Source organism: Condylura cristata, unplaced genomic scaffold, assembly GCF_000260355.1.
Source record: "Condylura cristata isolate star-nosed mole 26May11 unplaced genomic scaffold, ConCri1.0 scaffold00009, whole genome shotgun sequence".
Lineage (NCBI taxonomy): Eukaryota > Metazoa > Chordata > Mammalia > Eulipotyphla > Talpidae > Condylura > Condylura cristata.
In genome coordinates this window covers 28,010,776-28,036,050 of record NW_004567110.1, presented here as the reverse complement: position 1 = coordinate 28,036,050, position 25,275 = coordinate 28,010,776, and the positions used below count along the sequence as shown (strand labels likewise).

General features: G+C 42.1%; 2 protein-coding genes across 4 annotated transcripts in view; one reads left to right on the top strand and one right to left on the bottom strand.

The window, feature by feature from the left end:
- MATN2 (matrilin 2) overlaps positions 1 to 17,644 on the top strand; it is a 108,367-nt gene extending 90,723 nt beyond the window's left edge. The window contains exons 11-19 of one of the 3 annotated variants that reach the window (XM_012722987.1): positions 4,085 to 4,207; positions 5,410 to 5,532; positions 7,676 to 7,798; positions 11,018 to 11,431; positions 13,575 to 13,727; positions 14,694 to 14,765; positions 15,154 to 15,231; positions 15,595 to 15,693; positions 17,107 to 17,644. In XM_012722987.1, coding sequence (XP_012578441.1) covers positions 4,085 to 4,207; positions 5,410 to 5,532; positions 7,676 to 7,798; positions 11,018 to 11,431; positions 13,575 to 13,727; positions 14,694 to 14,765; positions 15,154 to 15,231; positions 15,595 to 15,693; positions 17,107 to 17,162 — 1,241 coding nt within the window. In that variant the 3' untranslated portion in view covers positions 17,163 to 17,644. Of the gene's footprint in view, positions 1 to 4,084; positions 4,208 to 5,409; positions 5,533 to 7,675; positions 7,799 to 11,017; positions 11,432 to 13,574; positions 13,728 to 14,693; positions 14,766 to 15,096; positions 15,232 to 15,594; positions 15,694 to 17,106 lie in introns of all 3 variants that reach the window. The other 2 variants (XM_004679705.2, XM_012722988.1) reach the window with 2 other exon arrangements.
- Positions 17,645 to 22,388: 4,744 nt separating this feature from the next.
- Positions 22,389 to 25,241, bottom strand: RPL30 (ribosomal protein L30). The gene is made up of 5 exons (XM_004679703.2): positions 25,154 to 25,241; positions 24,993 to 25,045; positions 24,576 to 24,721; positions 23,199 to 23,329; positions 22,389 to 22,491 (listed from the first exon to the last, which is right to left on the bottom strand). The coding sequence occupies exons 2-5, from the start codon at positions 25,011 to 25,013 to the stop codon at positions 22,442 to 22,444; spliced, it is 348 nt and encodes a 115-aa protein (XP_004679760.1). The 5' UTR covers positions 25,014 to 25,045; positions 25,154 to 25,241; the 3' UTR covers positions 22,389 to 22,441.
- Positions 25,242 to 25,275: the final 34 nt, after the last annotated feature.

Genomic DNA, 25,275 nt, shown 5'->3' with positions numbered 1-25,275 from the left:
CTGCTCCCCTCAGCAGTGTACTTTGTCAATCTGCCTGTTCCGTGCCCCACTCCGTCTCTGGTGAATCCTTTCACCCTCTGCATCTCTGGCCTGTACCCCAGTACTGTACGAATAAATAAATCTTTAAAAAAAAAAAAAAGACAAACTAAGAAGTTTTGCTCCCACGCGTGTCCTTCTAGCTCACTCCCTGCCTCCACCTGCTGTCAGTGACTGTGGTGGAAGCCAGTTCTCCAAGATGGCCCGCAGCCCCTCCGTCTCCTGGTAGCCACACACGTGTGTGGTGCCCTCCTTCTCTGTTGGTCCGTGTGACCAATAGTGGGTAGCAAGAAAGATAGTCTGTCACTTCTCAAATTAAGTTATATAATGCACTCTGGCTGCTGTCTCTGGTGCTCTTGTTTCTTGGTTCACTCCCACAGAGGGAAGCCATGTTGTACGTGGCCTGTGGGGAGGAACCAGAGCCTTCAGCCAACAGCCTGTGAGGAACTGAGGCCTCCTAATAATACCTGAGGGAGCTGGGGACAGTTCCTCCAGCTCCAATTTTGTTTATTTAGCTTTTTTTTTTTTGTAATGTCTCTTTTGCTGTTCAGAAGCTCTTTAACTTGATGTAGTCCCATTTATTTATCACTTCCCTCCCCCAACCGTTTTTGATCCCATCCCCCACCCCACCCCTGTAAAGTGTCTGTGGTATATAGTAGATTTTTTTTTTTAAATGCTCATATTTGTTGTTTACAGCTGCTAAGTTTTGGGGCAACTTGTCACTGAGCTATAACTTATACTCCACTTTTATTAGTTTATTATTTTTCATAATTCTTTATAGGAATGGAAACAGTATATGTTTATTTTCTCCCCTTTGTTCCGCACATGGTGGTCTACCCCTTTGCCTTCTCCCCCACTCAGTGATATTTACTGGAGATTTCTTCATGTCAAGACTTAGTGAACTTCCTCTAATGCTTCACTGAAGTAGATGAACATATATTCATCTACTCCCTGTTGCCAGATGCTTTTCATTTTTACAAATAATGTTGCAGTTTAGTAACTTGAAAGTATATCTCTTCATATAGGGCAAAGGGATCTGTAGAAGAGAATTCCAAAAGGGAAGTTGTGGGTCACAGGTTTGTCTTGTAAGTTATACAGGTATACAGGCATACCTTGAAAGTACCAGACACTCCTGCATAGGGGAATATGAATTTTGAATTATGTACCTTTACTGCCTTTTCTATAAAAAGGCCCCTGCTGGTGATGTTCATGCTGATCTGAGGTTGAAGCTGATCTGAAGATGAGCTCACCTCTGCTCCCTTCTATCTGCACCAGATGCTTGGAGAGCATGAGGGAAAGGTTAGAAACTCTCCATGTGTTTTTCAAGCATGTACACAACAACATGTCCAAACAACTACTGATATGAAAGCTCAGGAGAACCCAGAATTTGGCCTGGGAGCCCCTTATGGAATGTGGTAGCTTGATCAGCAGGCTCTGGAGGAAATAAAAGCAGCCCTATTTGCTAGGTGAGCTCAATCCAGTGTGGCAAGGAAAGCCCAGGGCTTGGTGGGACTTGGGGGTCTGTGTGGGAAAACTTTCCCTATCTTCAAACTCTTCAAGGTGAAAGAAAGCTTGAACTGGAGCTAAGAAAGAGAACATGGCATGGAAGAGGTTCCAGAAAGAAGGGGTGTACTGGTGCAGGGGTGGGAGGTTGTCTGTTTGGATTGTGGCCTTAGAGATTTATATTTTATTACCTTTGAAAATGGAGTGCTTTTTAATATAAATTCATGGTGGGAAAAAAATGTTCACCTCCACAGCTAGCCAACTGTCTGTATTTTGGATCACTCAATTGTACTTCCATTCAGCACTACGTGAGGAGCTATCTTGGCCATCAGGAAATATTCCACATTGACAATGAGCTTAGATTGTGCCCAGAGAAGTAAATTGTGTTAAACTCAAACGGGAGGGCCCAACTATGCTTTGACTCTCTTCTGCCTTTACAATCCTGTTAACATCACATTTACTGATTGTCCCAAGATTTTGGCAGCCCCTCTGCACTGAAGAAGACAGGCAGGATTCGTGTTTGAAAGCTCACCTTAGAAGGCAGCAATGCAGCAATACTGGTTACATATTAGTCCAGATTACATATTAGTCTGGCCATGTCATTTGTTAGCATTTTATTTTGGCAGGTCATTAACCTTCCCAAATCTCATTTTCACTGTCTGGTATGTGAGAATAACAATGGCTGCCTTGACTGACCTACAGGATGGTTTGTGGGACTCCCTTCTGAAAAGAAATGCTGAAACAATGCCAGTCATTAAGTGTTTCAGAGACTGTAATAACTTCATGTAGATCACTAAAGGACTGCTCTAGCTGAAATGATTGCTCTGTGGCGCGTCTGCAGTCTCATACAGGTGTGCCTGATTTGATTGCTTTTGCTTCATAGTGTTTTCACACATTGGTTTTTTTCCTTTTTTTAAGGTTTATTTATTTATTCATACAGAACTGGGGTAGAGGCTAGAAGTGCAGGGGCCATGAGAGGATTCACCAGAGACAGGGTGGGGAACAGACTAGGCAGATTGACAAAGTACACTGCTGAGGGGAGCAGTGGGTGGGTCAAGAGAGGTCTGCCACGCCATGTGGGTCAGCTCCCTGGCTGGGGATCAAACCCATGCTGCAGTAGCTGCAGTCACTTTATAGTGCTGTGCTTTAACCAGTTGTGCCACAAGGGTGTCCCAGGTTGGTTTGTTTCTTAAAGATTTATTTGTTTATGCATACAAAACTGGGGTACAAGCCAGAGGTGTAGGGTCAGAGACATCATGGGGAGCAGAACAGGCAGATCGATGAAGTACACTGCTGAGGGGAGCAGGGAGTGAGACAGGAGAGGTCTGTTATGCCGTGTGGGTCACCTCCAGGGCCAGAGATCAAATTGGCACTGCAACACTTGCAGTGCTGTGTCCTAACCCATTGTGCCACCAGGGAGGCCTTGGCATGGCAATCTCTTTACAAAAGTCAGCGCAGGGCCCTCCCTGGTGGCGTAAAGGATTAAAGCACAGCACTAAGAAGCTCTCCTCAGCCACTGCAGCACAGAGTTCAATCCCCGGCCAGGGAGGTGACCCACATGGCCTCTCATGTCCTGCCCGCTGTTCCCCTCAGTAGTGTATTTCAGCGATCTGCCCATTCTGCTCCCCACTCTGTCTCGTATGAATCCTCTCACCCCCTGCACCTGTAGACTACCCCAGTTCCTGTATGCGTAAATAAATAAATCTTTACAAAACAGTCAGCTCATGTCATCCATTGCTCAGAACCTGCCAGAGGCCTTTCTCACTCAGTCTGACCACTGCCTCCACACTGCCAGAGGGCCTTGCTGCCCTCACCCCTGTCAGGCTCAGGTTACTGGGGTAGTCCCCTTGCCTTTCCTGAGCCACCAAGTGCACTCCTATCTCTGCAGTTTGCAACTGCTATTCTTTCTTGAGGATACTGCTTTCTCCCAGGTGCCATATACCCACTGGTCTCTCTTCAGGACTCTGTCACCTAATCTGAATACAACATGTAAAATAAACAGCCCTTTCCATATCCCAAACCAGTGGGAAGTCTCTAGCCCCATTAACCTGCTTTTTCTCCACAGTACTTACCCCCATTGGCACATACTTTTATTTGTCTACTGTTTGTCTTCCCTCTCATCCCTCTTACCCCTACAGTCAAATGTTAGCTTCACAAAATCAGAAACTATTTTATTGTTATATCCCCAGAGTCTACAACAGTGCCTGACTCAGTAGGGCTTCGCAAAATATTTGTTGACCATCAACAAATGTATTGATGGGTAATTAGTGAAGTTTAACTTCTAATGTTTATAGACCATTTAAATCTGTACATTTGTAAGTATTTTCCCTATCTTGTTCATTTTTGTTCCTACAGAGATCATTTTCTTTGTGTGTGCTCTACCTACTCAATTTTTTTTGACATATATTGCTTTTTATGTTGAAATGTACACTGCGGGATAAGGTACCGTTTTCATTTAAGGTATCTGACAGGTCTTTCAAGACTGGTAAGTCACTGATATATGAATCATTTCCTTCTGTTTCTCTAATTTCAACCGGATTCTCAGAATTGGACTCTTGTGCTTTGGGGAATCACGGCTGTGAGCATTCGTGTGTAAGCAATGAAGACTGTTTTGTTTGCCGATGCTTTGAGGGGTATATACTCCGTGAAGATGGGAAAACCTGCAGAAGTAAGTTTCCAGAGGAGCTGGCTGACATTACTTTGTCTGACTCCTGCATGAAATCCAGCACCTTGATTCTCCGTAAATCAGTTATTCTCAAAAGCCAATGCCACACTACCACTAAGTATAACATGAGATCTTGGATCAGTAAAAAATTACATAACATAAAAACTAAGGGAGTGGAATGAACTTTCATTAATAATAATATATCAGTATCAGTAAGTTAAATGTAATGCATCCTACTTATTTAAGGGGTTAACAATAGAGAAACATGGGTGTGGGGTTTATGAGAACTCTGCTATATAATATCACTATATTCTGTTTTTCTGTCTAAAATTGGCCTAACAAAGTCCAAAGAAAACAAAGAAATATGCAGACAAAAAAGTCAATGTCAAAGTTTTTTAAAATGTTGCTCACTTACGTTCCATGGCAGAGAGAAGCGTGTTCTAGTGTAGAGTGGTGCATCCTGAAATCCAAGATTCTGTCAACCCCTAGCACCACCATTTATTACCTGGACATGTTTCTTGGCTTCTCTGAGGCCCTGTTTACTTATCTTTAGGCCATCCTTGTTTCTGCTACCACAGATCCGTGAGCTGTTACCTACTGAGGGATCTCTTCTTCTATCTCAGAATGTAGAGCTGCTTAGATGAGGCCCAGATAAAATTTTGTTTAATCAAAGAGGGTGTGTTGCTCTGAGCAAATGATTTTCAACCCTTTAGTCACCTTTTTCTTGAATTTCTCAAAGCACTTAACAAAGAACAACCCATGCTCTTGTGTTCAAAGGAAAGATGTGTAACAAGTTATTACTTTCATTTTACGCCAAGAAGTTAAGTGTTCCCTCACATCATATATAACATGTCAAGGGCAAAGCCAAAATAACATTTCAGGGTTGCTAATCTAAAATGAGGTTTAATCTCCTAAGTAACCATACCAACGGTGTTTCCATTCTGACATCAGAAATTGTATCTGTAGAAAATTGATGATGGATTGCATTTTTATGAGAACCTGATGGGTAATGATGATGATGATCATGAGGAACTTTGAAAAGTTAGCTCCACTTAGTTTCCAAACTTCATCCTTAATTTTTTTCCTTCCCTGTTATGGATCACTCAGCTCAAGTGGCTCTTGAGCTGAGATAAATGGATCCTCCAAGGCAAAGCCAGGGGAAATTTATGCTGGTGAAGTTATTTTACTTGCTCTGCTATCCTTAGGGAAAGATGTCTGCCAAGCAGTAGACCATGACTGTGAACACATATGTGTGAGCAGCGATGAGTCGTACATCTGCAAGTGCTTGGAGGGATTCCAGCTCGCTGAGGATGGGAAACATTGTCGAAGTAAGTGGCCTCAAGGTAGAGATGAACTTTGCCATCTGTGGGACTCAGATGGTTATAGAACTTCATTTCATCTTTACAATCACCTTTTATGATCAATGCCCCAAATCTAAGTTCCTGCCTGGAGAGCTCTGAAAGTGTTTTGCTAGTGATTAGTAAACCCCTATTTCTTCAGGGATTTCTCAGTCAGGGTCCTGAATTGTCAGGTTCTCTGCTGCTTTTCTTTTTATCCTGGCTGTCAGTCCCTCCCACAATATATGCATGGATGCCCAGAGCCCAGCACAGTGCCTGGTGCTCATTGGACTGAAGCAGAATCTCTGCAACAGTCACTCTGAAGACCAGGGGCCAGGTACAGTGTTCCTTCATGGAAGACTCACAAGCAAGAGTAGAGGGTGGAAAGAGGCTGGAGGGGAGGGGGATTGTTGTCTGTGGGTGTCATTCTTGCTGTCATTTACTTCTTTAACTCAATAGATTCTGAGAGTTTAGTAAAAAGTATGGATTCTCCAGAGAAACAGAACCAATACAGGTTGTGTGTGTGTGTACACAAAGTGAGACAAAGTGTATGTACAAAGTGAAGGACCAAGAGACTGAGACATGTAGACAAACAACAATTATGGGTTTTGACAAGTATGATATTGATGGGTAGACCTACAGGTTGGAGACCCTGGAAGAACTGAGGTTGCAGCTCTAGACCAAAGGTACTTTGGAAGCAGAGTTCCCCCTTCTTTACTGGGGGAACACAGTCTTTTCACTTAAGGTAATTGTATGAGTCCCACCACATCATAGTGCATAGTCTGTTTTACTTGGTCTGTTACTTAACTGTGAAGTTTATCTTAGAATTACTACTATACTATAGCAGTATTTAAACTGGTGTTTGATCACACACCACAGCTTAGCCAAGTTTACATGTTAAATTAACTAACACAGCCCCCAAAAGAAGAAAGAGATAGGGCCACTCAAGCTCCTCAAGATGCGTGTTAGAAGAACACAGGACAGGGATTTTTCTGTTCTTTTGGAGTCTGCACTGTTAATCCCTGCTTTGAGGCCTTGGACACCATTGATTTGCTTTTATGACACTGCCTCAGAGGGCAGAATGGTCCTTCTTTCATTGAAACAAAATTAATTGTTTTTGAATTTGATTTGGGGGAAAATCCTCAGTTTCCTTTGAGCCATGCAGGGCACTCCACAGATGAGAAAAACTGGGTTGAATAGAACTCACTGCCCTCCTGCTTGCACCAGAATGAGGGGCTTCTACCTTTAGCAAGAACTCCTCACTACTCCTGAGATGGGTGCGGGACCTTGGTGTAAGTCTGAAGTCTATCCCTGTGCTTGGTTTTGCCTCAACACTGTGGTGTCCCTTCTGTGGTCACTGCAAAGAGAGAAAGTGTACAGTTCTACCCCATTAAGTCTGGTTTCTCATCCTTTAATTTCAGCATACATGAGCATATACATAGACCCCATTTATTCATCCATCACATTTAGCAATCAGATGAGCTATTGTACCCAAAGCGCAATTTCCACCTGGAGAATTGTTTGATAATCCAATCCCATTATTTTACTTCCTAGAAGGGCCTGTAGTTGATGCCTGCTTGATAGGAAACTTCTACTTATAGGGACCTAAAGACAAAAAAGAACTGCAGACTTTCATGCCATGGGGCCATCATGCCTTAGCTGGGTCATCAGATTGCTGCATGACCCTGTGCAGCTCTGACATTTGTCTTCATTTCTAAGTTGGGCATAATTATCTCTACCTCCCTTCTCTCACAGGATATTGTGAAGAGTAAATAGCAGTTACTACTTGGAAAAATTCTAAGTACCTTACACACAAGAAATGTTCATTAGCCAATGAAAACTGAAGTGTTTGAAATGTCTTTGGGGAAAAATCAACTTGGGAAAATCAAAACCCAAAATACCCCAAACAACCTAAAAATAATAAACCCAATTCTACATAAACCAATGTTACGGCAGTAAGAAGTCTAGGACACCCAATCACATGTCTTACTGCTCAGGTGAATAGAAGCCGGAGCTCCTGAGAACTTTCCCTTACTGTGCCTATTCAAAGTATTAGATGAAAAAAGTGAGTATGAGGAAGGTGATTTAAATAGAATGCACTTTTTAGAAAATGAATTACTTTCCCTTTCCCCAGGAAAGGATGTCTGCAAATCTACCCACCATGGCTGTGAACACATTTGTATTAATCATGGCGATTCCTACACCTGCAAATGCTCAGCGGGATTTGTTCTAGCTGAAGACAGAAGACGGTGCAAGAGTAAGTGATCTGAACTTGGCTTTCTGCTTTGATTTGTTTTGGGAGCAACTGCCTTTGGAGTCTTTTCAAGAGACAAATCCCTCACCCATAAATATAAGTGTGTAAATAGACATGAATACAAAGTGGGGATGGAGAGTTTAACTGTAGCACTTATGGAAAAACTTTTGTTTTAGTTAAAGACAGTAAGTTCACTATAAATCAAAAAACTAGAGTGTTCTCAGCCTAAGTAAGGATACGATCTTAGGCTGGGATGAGGGAGGGTGTACTTGGCTGTGCTTGGTGCTGGGAAATTACTCAGTTCTGGATGTCGTACTTTACGGAGAGTGAGATGGATCGAAGGCTTAAACAAAAAACAGCACCACAACTCTTCAAAGTAGCAGAAATAATCTTAAAAATCATTTTATAATCTCAGAGGTGAAAAGATCTTTCTAAATAGGACATTGAACATAAAAATTGTAAAAGAAACAAGAGGAAATTTTAAGATATTAAAATTTTAAGAGATTAAAGACACCTTTTAAAAAACCTATTATCACAGATTTAAAAGAAGTTTGATGATTCCTTATGTTGGCAAAGTGTATTTTAATAGATAATTATAAATTTATCACTAAGTTTTGAAATTGGCATAACATCTAGGCAATATTTTAAAATTAGTTTCACTTTATCCTATTGATATGTTCACATGTTCACAACTGATTAGAGATATTCGTGCAACATTATTTGTAGTAGCAAAAAAAGTTGCAAACAAGCTAAATGTTCATCTGTAAGAGACCAGTTAAATTGTAGAGTTGCATCTGTGCAGCAGATTACTATGCAACTGTTAAAATGAATGAAGTCTCTAGATCAATCCCCAAAAATTTTAGATTTAAAAAAAGTATGATCCTAAATAGTTTTTTGATATTGATATATTTTGTAAAAGGATCCTCCGATATACATTATTATGACTGATTGAATGATAGACACACACACACATTTTTTCCCAGTGTGTACTTCAAAAAAAAATTAAAGGAAGATCAGAGACAAGATTTTAAAAGAATAAGCATTATGGTGAGAAAGTTCAGTACAATGTAAGGTGAAAATAAATAAATTCAGGATCTTTATAGAGAAAAGAAAATTGGGGATCAAATACTTATGTGACAGTCACCTCACTCATGATTTATATGACCCTGCTCACTCCAGGTAAAGGACATTGAGGAGAAGCTACAGTTCAGCAGTAAGACAGAAACACTCTAAAATAAGCAGTGTGGTTTATTAGTTAAGATCATGAGCTTTAGTAAGACAGACTTGGATTTAAACCCCTACTTAAAAGCTGGTGTGACTTTACACAAATTACTTCTCTTTAGTCTCAGTGTCTGCACCTATTACATGAAGATAATTCCTCAAAGAATCGCCTTAAGAAAAATGCAGTCATGTATTTGAAAGTGCCTACCTCCACGCTGGCACTTTGCTGGCATATGCAAAGTGCTCATCTCGTGCTAGGTATTGTACCCACCAAGAGCTGCCCAGAGACAGGGCTCTCATGGTGATGTGAGGAGTTTGCTCCTCTTAAGAGTGTTGATCAGGTCCAGTAACTACCTGGTATGGATGTTGTAAAGGTGAAAACAACAGGAAGGTTACACACTCAGTGACCCTTAAAGGTCATGTCCAGCCCTAACAATCTGGGACTCTGAAAATTAAGCTCTGCAAGCAAATCACTATTCCATTCTTGTCTCATTGAATTAGCCACAGAAAGAAAATGAGCAAGGAAAGTCAGAGTAACTCTTCCTGCTGTCAAGTTATCAGCCATTCTTCCTGGTCTGAGAGCAAGTGTCTGGCTTCCATGCTGGCGCCCATGCCTGACCCAGCATTCTCACTGTCGGGAGAAGCCTCTGTGCCCTCCGTTGCAAGGAGGCTGCAAGTCTAGTCTTGTTCGGCAAGGAAAGGGTGTATGGGGAAGGGGACAAGAGACCTGCTGCTGGAAAGTCTCCTAATATTTCTGAATCCGCTGGGTTTCAATCTGCCGTGTACACACTTGTCTTGAGTCTTTTTTGGTTTGTTCAAGAAGAGACTAGGAATATAAATGAAGCTATAAATTGACCTTTTCCTCTTTCATTAATAAAAGATCAACAGGTTGAGTAACGAGGACAAGCACGTAATGGAGAAAGAGAAACTGAATACACACTAACACAAGCCGTTACAGTAGCCTGTTATTCAGGCCAGGCGCAGAAACACTTTTGCATATATTTTTTATTTGATTGTATTTTTTTGCTTCATTTTCAAAGATTAGATAGCTGCTTGATAGAAAACATTTTGTTGCATACTGTAGACTGTTTGAAATGAGATCATCCATTTGGGTTCTGTAATATTTTTTATATCTTTCCACACCCAGATTGCTTAAGTACTTGCATAAAGTTTTTACTATCAGCCACCTGAGTTTCCTGAAATGCTTCCCCATAATGAATCCAGAGGGATAATTCATTTTCAGTTTGAATAGCTCAGTAGGGTATTTAAGGTGTGCTGTGCAGTACATGCCACTGTCTTCATTTATGCTGTTAACCAAGCATCGGCCACATGCCTATTGGTGCCAGGCGCAGGGACACAGACTTGCATGAGACTTGGCCCCTGCTGAGGAGGGACTGGCAGAACACAGGAAGAGCCCAGCACATAGTCAGGCGGCCACTGCAAGTGTGGAATACAGCATGGAGTCCCCTGGACTGTCAGCAGTTGGTGCCAGGGCCTTGGTGGCCACTGTCATCTGCCTCGCATGACTTCCAAGCTCCATAAGCAAATGTTTGTTGAATGAATTGGTAGTGTTAGGGGTACAAGTAGAAACCACAAAGCTCCTCTAGAAGAGATGACGGCTGGACTGAATTTGAAGAACATCCTCGCTGTGTATCTCAGAATGCCCACAATGGGTGCTGTTGTTCTCGTGGGGTAGCCATTGGAATATTTTTGGGTGCCGTCAGACCCTTCAGTGTCCCTGCCCTTAGCCTGTGAGTGACCCAGGGTACAGTGTGGATGGACCTGATTTCCTGGACAATTTGTATCTCTTCTGTGTTTTTCACTTAGGAAAAGTACTGTTTTAAATCAATTTGACAAGCCCCTCATCAAGAGAAATGTAAAAAATACTGCTTGTTACTTTGGCAATTCCTCCTCTGTGTCTGGGTGTACCCTGGCGTCCTTCTATTCTTGTGTGCAGTGATCTCTTATCAGTTAATTCAGCTTTCTTCTCATTCCTTATAGGATGCACCGAAGGCCCAATTGATTTGGTCTTTGTGATCGATGGATCCAAGAGCCTCGGGGAAGAGAATTTTGAGATTGTGAAGCAGTTTGTCACTGGAATTATAAATTCCTTAGAAGTTTCCCCCAAAGCCGCTCGAGTGGGACTGCTTCAATACTCCACACAGGTCCGCACAGAGTTTACCCTGAAAAACTTCAGCTCAGCCAAAGACATGAAAAAAGCCGTGGCCCACATGAAGTACATGGGCAAGGGCTCTATGACTGGCCTAGCCCTGAAGCACATGTTCGAGAGAAGTTTTACCCAAGGAGAAGGGGCCAGGCCTCTCTCCGCACGGGTGCCGAGAGTGGCCATCGTGTTCACAGACGGACGGGCTCAGGATGACGTCTCCGAATGGGCCGGGAAAGCCAAAGCCAATGGTAACATGGGATGGACATGTGGCTTATGCCACTCAAGGTTCCTTTCCTAAGCTCCCTCAGTGGTCGCTGGCCATACAAGTGAGGTTTCTTTGAGTACAGAAAGTCTCCTGTCATTTGCTGTCATACACCTTTACAAAACTACCACCTGTTGGCCTTAGCACCACCACAGGGACTGGGGGTGGGGGTGGGGAGAGAGACTCTGGGGCAGGAGGAGAGCAGTTAGTACACACAGACCAACCTGACTACTCCCCTATGCAGCCCACTAGTCTGTGTGTGATCAGCTTGTTATCTGACCACAGAAAAATATACAACCATTCCCCAAAACTGGTGTGCTTGCTTCCAAACCACCTGAAGAGTTTGGTAAAAATAGATTCCTGGCCCTCCCTGGTGGGGCAGCGGGTTAAAGCACTGCACTGAGAAACTAAAGCCACTTCCGCATGAGTTCGATCCCCGCCTGCCCTGGAGGCGACCACATGGCGAGGCAGACCTCTCCTGGCCCCCCCGCTGCTCCCCTCAGCAGTCGATCTGCCTGTTCTGATCCCCACTCTGTCTCTGGTGAATCCTCTCACCCTCCGCATCTCTGGCCTGTACCCCAGTTCTGTACGAATAAATAAATCTTTAAAAAAAAAAAAAACAGATTCCTAGTGGGAAGAACTTTTACTGGGACTTTAATAATAATAATAATAAATCAGTGCCTCAGGTAGGCACTCTGAAAGTGTAGTCATAGCCTTGGGATAGTGAATACACTTACGTTTGCAGGAGGCAACAAAGCTTTTGAAAAAATAAACATGTTGGACGAGGTTATAATTCTAAAACTCGTGTTGCTCAGCCTCTTCCCTCTGGTTTTTCTGACCCACGTATGATGTGAGAAAGCACTGAGATTTCTTTAGTTGTGTGTAGCATGAGTGTGCTGGGGCTTTTGGGAAACTGAAATCCAAAGCGAGAGGGGATGGTCGAGCCAGTGTAAGGTCAAGTGTCTGGATCTCCTGGGGCAATGAAAACTGGAGATGTCCACGCATTTTACTTAAAAGCTACTTTCACTAAAGATTTGTTGAGGGCACATTGCTTTAAGAGGTCGTGGTAGAGGGAAAAGGATGCACACAGATGATGCATCATTACCGGGATGGCCCCAGAGCCTGCATCAGACCTGTCATAGAATGTGCATGACGCATCCTTGCTGAACAAAGGAGTGAAGGTACCAGAACCCCATCAGTGAACTCCTTTTGTCCCCACAGAAAGATGGTTCCCGTCAGCGTCAGTCACTCTCTTTGTAACAGGAAGCCTTTCCACACTCACTATTCATTCTGCTTCACCTGGCCTTGTAGAGTAATAGCCACAGAAGTCATGACATTCTCCTTTTCAGCTTAGCACCTCCTCACAAGACTTCATCCTTTCAAGAATGTTGGGAGCATGCAGCTTTGCTGGGCCCCTGGTTGCTTAAGATTTTTATTCTAGACCTCTGAAAGGCAGAAATTATGTTACAAGGTCATAAATTAACTTGCTCATTAGAATTCTCCCAGAAGAAAGTCCCATTTACTTATTTATTTTTAAAGATTTATTTATTTATGCATACAGACCTGGGGTATAGGCCAGAGGTGCAGGGGATGACAGGATTCATCAGAGACAGTGGGGAGCAAAACAGGCCAATCTACTGAAGTACACTGCTGAGGGTAGCAGCCAGAGTGTCAGGAGATATCTGCCTTGCCTTGTGGTTCACCTCCCTGGCAGGGGAACGAGCTCATGCTGCAGTGGCTGTGAATAGCTTCATAGTGCTGTGCTTTAACACACTGCACCACGGAGGGCCAACATTCCCTTTAGTAAGCCATAAGATGGTGCTCTTTACTCTATTCACAAGGCTAATTCAAACCAAAGTGATGACTTAAGTGAACTTGTTTTGTGCTGAGCAACACAGGTTGGTGATCTAACTCCCCTGGCCTCTCCTAGATGCTTCAGTTTCCTGTCTTGGATCTTTCTCTTGCTCATAAGGTCAAAATTTAAATGGTGGGAAAATAGAAGCATTGTTTACACCGACTTCTGAAATCACCTCACATAGTATCTAGCTGCTTTGCATGTAGTACACACAACTTCCAGACCCGGGATCACAGTTCTAATTTCCTTGTTCTTAATATGCTCTGCCCCTTAGGTGTAACTATGTATGCTGTTGGGGTAGGGAAAGCCATTGAGGAAGAACTGCAAGAGATTGCCTCCGAGCCTACGAACAGGCATCTCTTCTATGCTGAAGACTTCAGCACAATGGCCGAGATAAGCGAAAAGCTGAAGAAAGGCATATGTGAAGGTACTATAACTTACATCTAGGCGAGCTCAGCTAACAGGGCAGCAAGAACCTTGAATGAGGGCTTCTCTCCCCACTCTATCAGTGCTCCAAAAAGTGCCTCTGTGGAGGGTGACACTTGCTCTTAGAAATCCTAAGGACAAAACATGGAACGGGGAGAATACAAAAGTGATAGCTAACATTGCTTGAATGCTTACTGTGTGCTAAGCAGTATAAGTGTTCTGACAATAGCAGAATATTTAATAAAGATGACTATTTCACTAAGATACAGCCATTATACAAATCAGAAGAGCCACTGCCAATTTCAGGATGTGCCTTCCTTCGTGGACTACTTTTGTTTACGGAAGTAGTAGCGCTCGTTAGAACTTGGATTGTTTTTCTGTACAAGTGTTCTCCACGCCTTCCACCATTCTCTCATTGTGCCAGCTATGATTATATATAGCAATTCTGCCCAGTTTTCCTTTTCCTTATGTTGCAGGTTCAGTCACCAATAACATCCCAGTCTACGGGATGTGCCTGTCTCCTCTAAAGAAAACAGACAAACAAAACAATTACGACAAAGGGAAGCGTTTCAGATTTCTAATGCTAGCAATAATTAATATTCTGTTTGGCTCAAGTTGAAATACTCTCAAGTGAAGATGCTGCCAGTTCAGCTTAATCTTTGGGCAACTTGAAACTTTATTCCTACCCTGCCTTCCCTATGCCACTGGGGAAGAAGTAGTGTTCTTATGGGAAAAGATGCAATAATACGTCCAAGTTCCTCTAACTGGAGAGAACTAGAACTGTCCTTGAGTAATTCTGGATTGTCATCCAAGTAACCAGTTGCTTTTCTGTCTGTGGTATTACCAAATAAAACCAAATATCTTGGGCTATGGGAGATAGACAAGGAGTTAGTCTGGGATGAGTTTTCCAAAGGGCCTGTGCCTACAGGTGGACAATTGTCACTCCTCTTGGTCTTTTTCCTCTCAGCTCTGGAAGACTCAGGTGGAAGTCAGGATTCCCCAGCCAGGGAACTGCCAAAGAGGGTCCATCAGCCAACAGGTAATTTTTTTTGAAGCAGTGTTTTTAGACCCTTGAGTGGATGCTTCCACCATGCTTTCCTCCCAGACAGTTGTAAAAAAGTAAAAGTAAGATTTTAATTGTCAATAATGACTTTTTTTCTATCTCTACCTGATAGGAAACAATTCGCTACACTTTTTAAGCCATAGTTAGAAATAGTCTCTCTGCTGACAGCCAGTTTGCTACAGTAAGTTCCAAAGTAAAACTGTATCACATAATAGGAATACCATAACCTTACTCTGACCACTGAAGGTTGTTTTATTACCGTAACTGTATTAGGCAGGTTTCACTTCAGTTTTCTTTCTCTTTACAGAATCTGAGCCAGTCACCATAAATATCCAAGACCTACTTTCCTGTTCTAATTTTGCAGTGCAACACAGATATCTATTTGAAGACGACAAACTTTCACGGTCCACACAAAAACTTTTCCATTCAACACAATCTTCAGGTAATTCCAAGTAAAATATCACTGTAAAGTAACTTAAAAGTCTCTCAGCTCATGAACAAACTAAGCTTAAAGGAGGCAAGGAGAGGAGGAAGCAGGAAATGGGATGTGGAAAAGAGAACTCACGTGAGAAATAAAAAAATAAACTGAAAGAAATAGTACTCTTCCCCCAATCCACAGTAAAGGCCATTTCCCTTGTTGGACGCATATAAATCACTTTCCTGGTATTTACTGGATCTGGCCACATGGAAAATGTTGAATGTGTCTTTCACTACGGTTTCCTTCATATGCTGATTCAGTCTGATTTTATGCATTTGGGAAATTTGGTGGGTTATAGAGGTAAAGGCTTTCCATCTGCTTTCTCAGGAAGTCCTTTGGAAGAAAAACATGATCAATGCAAATGTGAAAACCTTATAATGTTCCAGAATCTTGCAAATGAAGAAGTAAGAAAATTAACACAGCGCTATATCCTTTGCTAATATCATACTTCTGTGTGGAATGCAGAGAATATCATCAAACCTTCACAAATATTGTAAGTGGGCATATGTCAGATGACATCATTTACATGAAGTCAAGAATAATGAATGCAGGAAAGTTTTTTACTTAGGCAGTTGTTTGCAACCCAAAGGCAGGCCAAGATTAGTGGCTATCTGCTGTTCTAGATCATGTAGCAGTAAGGCCAGTCAGTCAGTCTGCAAAGAAAATACAAATTTATTTAACTCCTTTGATGCTGGGAGGAAATGGGAAAGATATGTCTAGCCTGAAGTACATCATTGGTATACTGTGAACAGCAAAGAATGTTTTCAAATGGATAATTTTCAAACTTCATCTAAACTCAAGCCATTCCTCTGGCCACAAGATACACTAGAGCCACACTGGTCATGTGTGGTTTCCAGAAGAGGACTGGGTTGGTTTGGATTTTGGATTTTGAGGGGTTGGTCAGGCAGCAATGATCTTTTATATCAGCACTATAATATGTGAAACATGCTACCAGGGAAACAGCAGTATCCAATGAGTTATTAAAACAATATTACAAGTAAAAGGAATGCTTATGGAAGAAGTAAGGGATTTGGTGATTTTACACACACACTGCCAGCTGCTCTGAACTAAAAATTAGCTTACTAAAGCCAGCTGCTATCTGCCTCAACATGCATCAACTGTCTGTAGAGAGATAGTGTAATGTGAACTATCTCTGTGCAGTGGGTTAGTATAATAAGGAACAGAATATAGCAATCCCCTTTCTGAAAGCCAGAAATATGCTGCTCCTGAGTAAAATAACCAAACAGTGGTTGTAGAGGATGAATCTGGGCTCTCTTCTGCCACCAAGGGGCAGGTGGAGGGTATTAGGCTTACAGGGAGGAGGGAAAGCTGCCTCTAATTACGCTGCTACGCCCCTTCCTCCCCCTTTCCCACACTACCTCTGAAAGTCCATTTCACAGGAGACCAAGTCAGTTAAAAGAAAGCATAGGTCAGCACTCTTCAAGGCTTCTCCCATCAACGCCTCAAACTCCCCATCTGCCTTCTCTTCCGATGTCCTATCTTCCAAGTCCTGATCTTTCCCTTTCTTCACCTCGTTGCCAACATTATCAATTCTGGGTGTGGCAAATTAATTTATAAACATTAGGGGTGTACAACTAAAAATTACCAAAAAAAAAAAAATTGGACTGATGTTAGTAAAGTACTTAACCTGAAATGTATTTACAGTGCTGATACCATGTTAATATAAACTTACAAGTCAGGGTTTTAAAATGCTTAACAAAATGGGGGGGGGGACTTATTTTTCAGGACAGTCCCATTTTTATGTAAGTAAATCAAGTGGTATTTGAATGTAAATAAAACTAGGCAATTCAGATTTCTCTTCCTTAATTTGAGCTGTACTAGAAGAAATGACACAGAGAATGGAAGCCCTGGAAAATCGCCTGAGATACAGATGAAGATCAAGACGCTCTACATGTGCCCACGTCTGGATACATGTCACTGTGTCCAGGATTACAGTGAAAGCAGTTCAGGGCCCCAAAGTTCAAGTTATTATTGATTCTGTAAAGTAAAACATAACAAGTACTAAGAAAGCTGGTTTGCAATAGGAAGGGCCAAAGTAAGCATTAACTTGTACAAATTTGAGAAAAAATCCTGAATCCTAGAATGTTTACCAAGAGAATAAGCTATGCAAGGTATTGTGACATACTGTGGACAGGATTTGCTTTTGTCTCCTGCCTTAGAGTTGTGATCTTATTTGACTATAAAATGAAAGTTTGCAGTCTTACTTCTCTAGAACTACTGGCCATGGGAAAGCTATTTTTTGTATATGTATATGGATGTATGCATAAAATCATAGGATAGATGTACTTGTATAACAATTTGAATTTTTATACAGTATTAAAATGCACCATTTCAGAGAACGGTATCCTATATGAAATTTTTAGCCTAACTTTTTTCTTTCATGGGATAATCACTTCTATATTTTGAGGCAAGCAGGCAGGCAGGCAGGCTGGCTAGAGGAGGGAGAAGGAAGGAAGGCAGATCTATCAGCAAATCTCACAGCACTTGTAATATAAAAGTGTCCTTTCCTGAAGTTCTTTGTGGGGGAGGGTAGTCCTAGGGGCATCTTTCACTTAAACCCCCCAAGGAAGGCAAAGAGGGAAAGAGGGAAGCTGCTTTGGGCTTCCCAGGAAAGTATGCCTGCCATGGGAGGCCTGATCCATACCCGCGGACCCTCGTGGACCAAGGTAGGTCTCGCTCCTCCAGTGCCTTCTGGTGTCTTTGCAGAGCTGGTCACCTCTGTTTTCCTCCCAGCACAGGGAGGGTGTCGATCTTTCTCATGGTGGTGGTCCTACTCTCCTGTATATCCTGTACACAGCTTACTAGACTCTTTCTGGCTGGAACTGGTTGAAGGCAGTTTGATATGTTTCCATTTCTGGCTGGATCTAGTTTGGGCCAGCATGAACTGTTGAGCATAGAGGCAAAGCCCAATTGGGTTGGCTCACTGGCCAACCCAAATCTAAGCCAAGCTGGTTGACCACCGGAGCCTCCAGGATGACCAGATCTAGCTAGCTGGTCAACTTTGGTGTATGGTCACAGAGGCCAAGGCCTGCTGGCAGACTTCTTGCCCCCCACACCCCCAACCTAGTGAGCCTGCAGACCAAGCCTGGTTGGGTGGTCGACCTTGCACTTAAGAGCTGCAAGGCCCCAGAGTCCTGAGTCCAGATGGCTGAGGCTTTCTGCTGGTCCCCATAATGGGTAAGATGAAGGCCGGCTGGTATACCTCAACTGGAAGCTCTTGGGGATGAAGCCCAAGGCCCACTGGCTGATGGCTCGCCACTGGGCCCTCGAGCCTGCAGGCCATGTCCAGATCTATGCCCTGTTCCAAGTCTGGCTTTTTGGTCAAACTCTGACTTGGAGCCACAAGGCCAGACACTGGTCTCTTAGTTTAGCTTTAAATGCCAAGTATATATACAAGAGAAATAGCCAATAAGCTTATTTAAAAAGTTTAATTTCTGACACTCAAGATTAGGTTTATTTAAAATGATTGCCTTGGCACAAATTAGTATGTCTGATGGAACTGTTAAGAATGTAGAAATATGGGGCTTATGTATACTGCTGAGAAAGCAAATGGACAAGCTTTTGGAGGCTAATCTGTCTAAACTCAGAAAATCCCTTTCATCTAGCCACTAAATCATCTAACTAGGGGGTTTGAGCACATACAAGTATTTTACAGGAGACCTGTAAAAGAAGTTTGTAAAAACAAAAACTAATCATCATTGGGAAAGCAAATTGTGACATACTCAGTCCCTCAAAAATACTATAAATACTATATATTTCAAAAAGACCCAGGCAGCACCACTTCCTGTGGTCAGCTGGGATACCCCTGCCCTGAACTACTTGCCCTGAGAGCCAGCCCCAACCACATCATGGGCCTATGACCTGGCAGGCTTCTGCCACTTGGAGGATCTTTTTTGCCCCTGGGCAAATTCCTCTACCTATCAGGAGGAAAGCTGTAACAGTGACAGGGTAGGGCTTTGGGGTGGGTAGTAAGAATATATACAACTAACAGCCATCCACTACATCTACTACATCCACATGCATCCAGCGTAAAACTCAAAGATAAATCTAGAAAGTCAATGGTAAAATGTATTTCTGTACTTTTCATGCCATTTCTGGAAGAGAAAAATATCATTTGATCAAAGACACATATACACATATTAAGTACAAATGTCCTGGTAGGGTATGCTCCCGGTTTCAAAATAAAGAAGTGAGACAGAGTCGAATGAACACCTGAACTCTATTTCATCAGCTCAAGGCACCTAAAGCAAGAAACACAAGTAGCAATTTCATTAAGAAATTAAAAAAGGGAGCCCTCCCTGGTGGCGTGACAGGTTAAAGCAAGCGCAGTACCATGAAGCTCACTGCAGCTGCTTCAGCACAAGTTCACCCCCTTCACCCCCACCTCTAGCCAGGGAGGTGACCACATGGCGTGGCAGACATCTCCTGACTCGCCCGCTGCTCCCTTCAACAGTGTACTTCCTCCATCTGCCTGTTCTGCTCCCCAATGTCTCTGGTGAATCCTCTCACTGCCCGTGCATCTCTGGCCTGTACCCCAGTTCTGTATGCATAAATAAATCTTTTTAAAAAAAGAAACTCAAAAAGACATCCATCCAGGGAAGCTACTGTATCCTGGAAGCCAGAGAACACTTCATAAACAAAACACTGAATATACTTAAGAATTTCAAGACAAGCCTTCCCATCAAAGTTCTCCCCAAGGGCAGCGTGCTAGAATGGAAAGCATATCCCTTAAGCCTATTTTGTCCGAAAATCACAATTCTTTCCATGTCTAAAAGTTGACTCAAAATAGTACATCTTCAGTTTATATTTACAGTAGAATCATCCACTTGATAGTGAAGATTCTCATGAGAAAGTGAAATACTGATTTGCGTTGGCATTACCTTTTGAGAAGTAAAACTTCCATTTAGTTTACTTCTACTTCACTAAACTGCAGAATCCCTGCTCCCTCTAGTGGCTGTGTAGACAGTGGTCAGCTTACTTAAGATATTTAATTCATTTCATCTTAAGATTTTCTCTCATTTCTGGCCAGGGGAGAAAACTGGTTTAACCTTCTGAGAAGCAAAGGTCTCTAACCAATCTATCAAATTTACAAAGATATCTAACTTCCAGACTAAGGTTTGAAATACTCCATTTCCCTTGTCTCCAGTGTTAAGGGTTGTTTCATTATTTACCCTGTGACTTTCAAACCTTTCCTTACCTGTTAAATGCATTTAACCATACTACACACTGGGTTGTCAAGAGGGTTATATGGGTTAACATGTACTCTAGGTTGTGTCTGATAACTTCAATGCTAACATTCTGGACTAGCCAACCACAGGCTATCAATGAGAGTTGTGTGTTTCAATCCCTTGAGTCCTTATTCACTCAGGCTTTTTGACTATTATTAGGTACCAGCCGTGTAAGTGATATAGTGAAACAGCTGATACATTTGAAAAAATACTATGTAACTCAGGGCCATCCAACCTAGACTGCAGTAGAATATTGGAATAAGCTTAGAAAAATATGGGCAGATGCCACTGTAGGCAGAGGGAACAAGCCTAAGGGGTAATAAATAAGAGTTACAAGTTTGGAAAGAATTTTTCTTAAGCCAGATCACCGTACTGTGGAAGATGCAAGCAACTGGATTCATTTACAGCAGCCTAAATTTAGTTTTTCTCCACCTCCCTTTGCTCCTCTCAGCAGACCAGAGACCACAAGGAACACACTCAACACCTCAGCTCTTCTTTGGTTCTTTCCTATCTCCAGACCTGCCTGAGTATCTGGCAGCACCTTAATGGCATTTCATCAATTGCCTCAGCTGCCCGTCAGCTGATTCTAAAGTCCAGAGTGAGGTTCTTTTCTCAAAGGAAAGGTAAGCCAAACCACCGCACAGCGTATTACCACCACCTAGAAAACTAGAAATATTACTTTCAAAAAGCCATTCTTTCCAAAAATGCCTGAGGTAACAAATCATGCAATGGAACCATTACAAAGAGATGGTGCACTGGCACCCACAAAACTGTATTCCTTGGGTGACTACCCCTTAAGAAATTGGAACCAGTCAATCTGGAGGGAATGCAATCCAGTAATTGAAAGAGCATTTGGAAAGCTGATGGAGTAAAGTGGGAAACAAGCGCAGGCGCGCGCGCGCGCACACACACACACACACACACATCCCTACCGAGACAACTATGGGAATATACTAACTGCATAAGACATTTTTAGGCACCTTGAGCACACTAGTCTCTGGACATGCCAATATGGGAACCTTGGGACATTTACCTATTTTTATGTAAGTGAGGGGGCTTTTAACCAGGAGTTGTAACATGTTCAATACCTGACCTGGACAGAGCACTGAAGGTATCCTCATCTACACACTACCACCAGCTGCCTCTCAATTGATGCTAAAGTCCAGAAGACATGACCTCTTGACACTTCTACCCCTCCCTAGTGTAGACCATGCCTGGACCATCCAAATCTAGAATCAAGATGTATCTAAACCAGCATTCTCTCCATCCCCATTAATTTCTGAATGTCCCAAAGGCTATTAACAGATATGGGACAAGAGTTCCATCGGACAGACATACCTCAGTTTCTCGTAGGGCTAAAAGTATACACAACACACTTTCGGCAACTATGGACCTAACATTTATTGAAGAACTGGAATTACTCTGAAATCACCCAAGTACTTTCTCTACCCCAACCCTTGCGAACCATTAAGAAAGACCCTTCTTAACTCAAATTACATAGAATTTTCCTCAGCCTGTGGCATTTTCTGGGTCAGGCAAACAAATTTCATTTAATCTCTTTGCTACTCAGAAATGGTAGCTTCAAGCTGAACTGTAAACTACAATTTTGGTTAAATTCCAGGTATCAAACTTTGCCACCTCTCAAATATAAAATGCCAACTATGTCCTGGTTGGTTAACACTTAAAAAAAAACTTTCAAACAAAAAAGGAACTCAATTTATTTCCTTTATAAACACAAGAAAATGGTAACTGGAAATATATAGCTCTTATTCCTTCAGAATCTTATTCCAGATTTAATTGCCTCATCCCATCTAACACTCAGAAAAGTGTACTATAACAAAAAGTTACAAAGAAAATAATGGAAACGAATACAGTATTTTTAAAACAAGCTCTTGCCAGTTTTATTAAAGAAAAATTTTGCATGATTACTTTTCACCAGTCTGTTCTGGCATGCTTCTAATGATATCAGAATCACCTAGAAAATAAAACAGTAATTTTACAATTTGTTTAATGTGAGGTATCAATCATCAAACTAGCAGTGATTATCCTCAAATTATCACACTAACTGTGCTGTCCCTTCTTGAGGTTATTCAAGTATTTCTACAGTCATGGACACTGTCCACACAAAACACATCATATACATCAATTGGTTTATTACCAGCATATATAAAACCAGACCTAGGGTAAGAACTAGGGCTGGTGACACATGCATGGTCTTAATATAGCGAATGTTTAGCCTGCTCTGATTATCACAAAATCAGAACAGCGAGAATATTCGCCATTATTTTATGATTTTAAAATGTCGAAGTTCAAAACATAAAATGATGCATTTTTTGTAAGGCACCTGTTTTCCTCTAATTTTATCAGTCTGTTCTCAGGAAGCTAATAAGGTACGATTTCACCTAATTATTCTTCCCCTTTATCATTTCAGCTTTACCAAGGCCCTGAGTATAATATCTGAGGTGCTTCATGAAGTAAAATTCAGTTCTCATAAATTAAAAAAAAAAATTACAACAAAGTAATTATGTGCTAACATCATCTATATTCTGTAAAATACTACTGCAAATTTTCCCTTGCTATATCTAAGTTCTCACTAACAGAATGGAGAAACCAAAAACATCTGTATAGCAAGGAATACTTGTATTATAAAGGGGAAAAATTATTTTGCTTGAAAGAGCATACCTGGGTCAATGATAGCCAGTGTGCATACTCTGTAGTATTTTCCACATGCTGTGCCCAATTCAATGTTATTACCACTGTAGTGATGGACACCAGTTTTGGCCAACATGGCGTAGTACTCTATTTCAGATTTCCTGTGGAAATCAAAAACAGATAAGTAAATAAATGCTGACATTTAACTGACAGACTTAGTTACTACTTCTCTCACTAGACTTTTAGTATTATCAGAATCAAACAGTAATTAAGCAGTTATTACTGTCAAAAACATGATGATAACCACCAGCTTATACAATATGCCCTTTCCTTGGATCTTTTAAGAGATGCCCAGTACTATCTACTGGGCATACACTGTGTTTAAGATGAAATTTACACTAATAAACACAAGAGAGTAAGGTGCAAAAATAAAGCATTGTTTACTCAGCATTTACTACATGCCAGACTATAATTCTCATGGTAATGTCTAAAGTATTAAGTCATTTTTTAAACTAATGAAGGTGAGGTGCAGAGTAAGAGGCAGAGAATTCAACAGGCAGATGGCTTTATAAACTCCAAGAGAGCCCTAACAGTACCCTGCCTTTACTGAATGTGCCCACAAACCAACAGTGTCACAAGGTGCTTCTTAAAATAATCTCAGCCCCCTTTGTAGACTCACAAGGTCAGATCTGTATTTTAACAAGATCACTCTTACGATTGTGTGCACTGGTGTTTTAAGAAGCGCTGTCATAGAAGAAAGGTTTGGTGTAAGCCCAAAACACAAGATGGGATACAGAACACCCCAAACTCTGTCAATTAAGGAGACAACTTAAATAAAATGCTAGGATATTATACTTTACCACTGAAAAAATCAACCCAGTTAGTAGGCTGTATATACAATATATTCTGCAAAGTCCAAGTTTCTAAAACCCATTTACCATTCCCTTTTAGTTCAATTTTAAAAGTGGCCAAGCAAAACCATGGGTCTGGGTTTGACAAGTAGGATGAATCAGGTTAATTCAGGACAGCCTGAATTTTTCCTATCTATATTATACTGAAACAAGGTGATGCATTCTAGTAGCTTAAAATAAAAGCACCTCAAACCAAAAAGGCAGGATACAGAAAAATAAAGTATGTGTCTGTTTCCCCGAAAGGACGCTGGGTGGTTTTTATCTTCTGCCACACACTTCTCTCCAAGCTTACATACACATGGCGAGAACATGCTTTGGGAGGTTGTAAGAGCCAAACCCAATAAGCATCCTTAACTCACTCTACAAGCATTCCCTGGTAAAATATTTCACATAAAGTCAAATTCATGCTACCCAGACCGCATGTTTTCACTCCTAAATACTTGCTCATAGTGAACTTACAGAGACGACACACACACACTCAGGTTCCTTCCATTACCTTAAGGCTGGGCAGTTGTTGGCGAGGATGACCAGTTTAGCTTTGCCTTGTCTGATCATTTTCAGAGTCTGCTTGTACCCCAGCACGTACTTTCCACTTTTCATAACAAGTTGGAGCCTAGAGTTGATCGACTCCAGCGACTTTTTCTACAAGGCAAACATTTAATACGTACGCGAAAACCTTGCTTGTTAACCATCGCTAAACGAGATCCACCCAGACTTCTGGAAGCAGAGCCCCTTAATAAAGCCTTCGAAGTAGAGAGCCCCAAATTACTGACAGGGCCTCTCGGGCTCCTTATGGGGCCCTCCAAATGCCAGTGGTCATGCTGTCTCCCCTGTGTGCCAAGATCAGCCCGCCCCGGCCGAGACTCCTCTCCACGTGAATCGGCTTCCGGCATGACCAGTTTGCTGCACTCACCGTCTTCTTTGCGGCCACCATCCTTCAGCCTTAGGTGCGGGATGGCCCCCAACCTAGAATATACAGAGGACACGACAGACAGTTTAGGATTCGGAGTTCCAAACAACCATGAATAGGACTCCCCGCGATGCCTAAAACTCCGCCCGAACGAGCCCACTCACCAAGTACAGCCGCCAAGATGGCCGGGGAGAGAGAAAGGAAGAAGTTCCCACAATGCAAAGCTTTTCTCCGTACAGACTAGCGCCAGGGCCGGAAGCGGAAGCAAATCGTACGTGGAAGGGGC

Coding starts and splice junctions, on each gene's coding strand:
- RPL30 (XM_004679703.2), bottom strand. CDS start 25,013: ATGGTGGCCGCAAAGAAGACG. Junction 23,330..24,575: donor AACAACTGCCCAGCCTTAAG/GTAATGGAAGGA, acceptor TGATTTCCACAG/GAAATCTGAAATAGAGTACT. Junction 22,492..23,198: donor ACTGGCTATCATTGACCCAG/GTATGCTCTTTC, acceptor TTTATTTTCTAG/GTGATTCTGATATCATTAGA.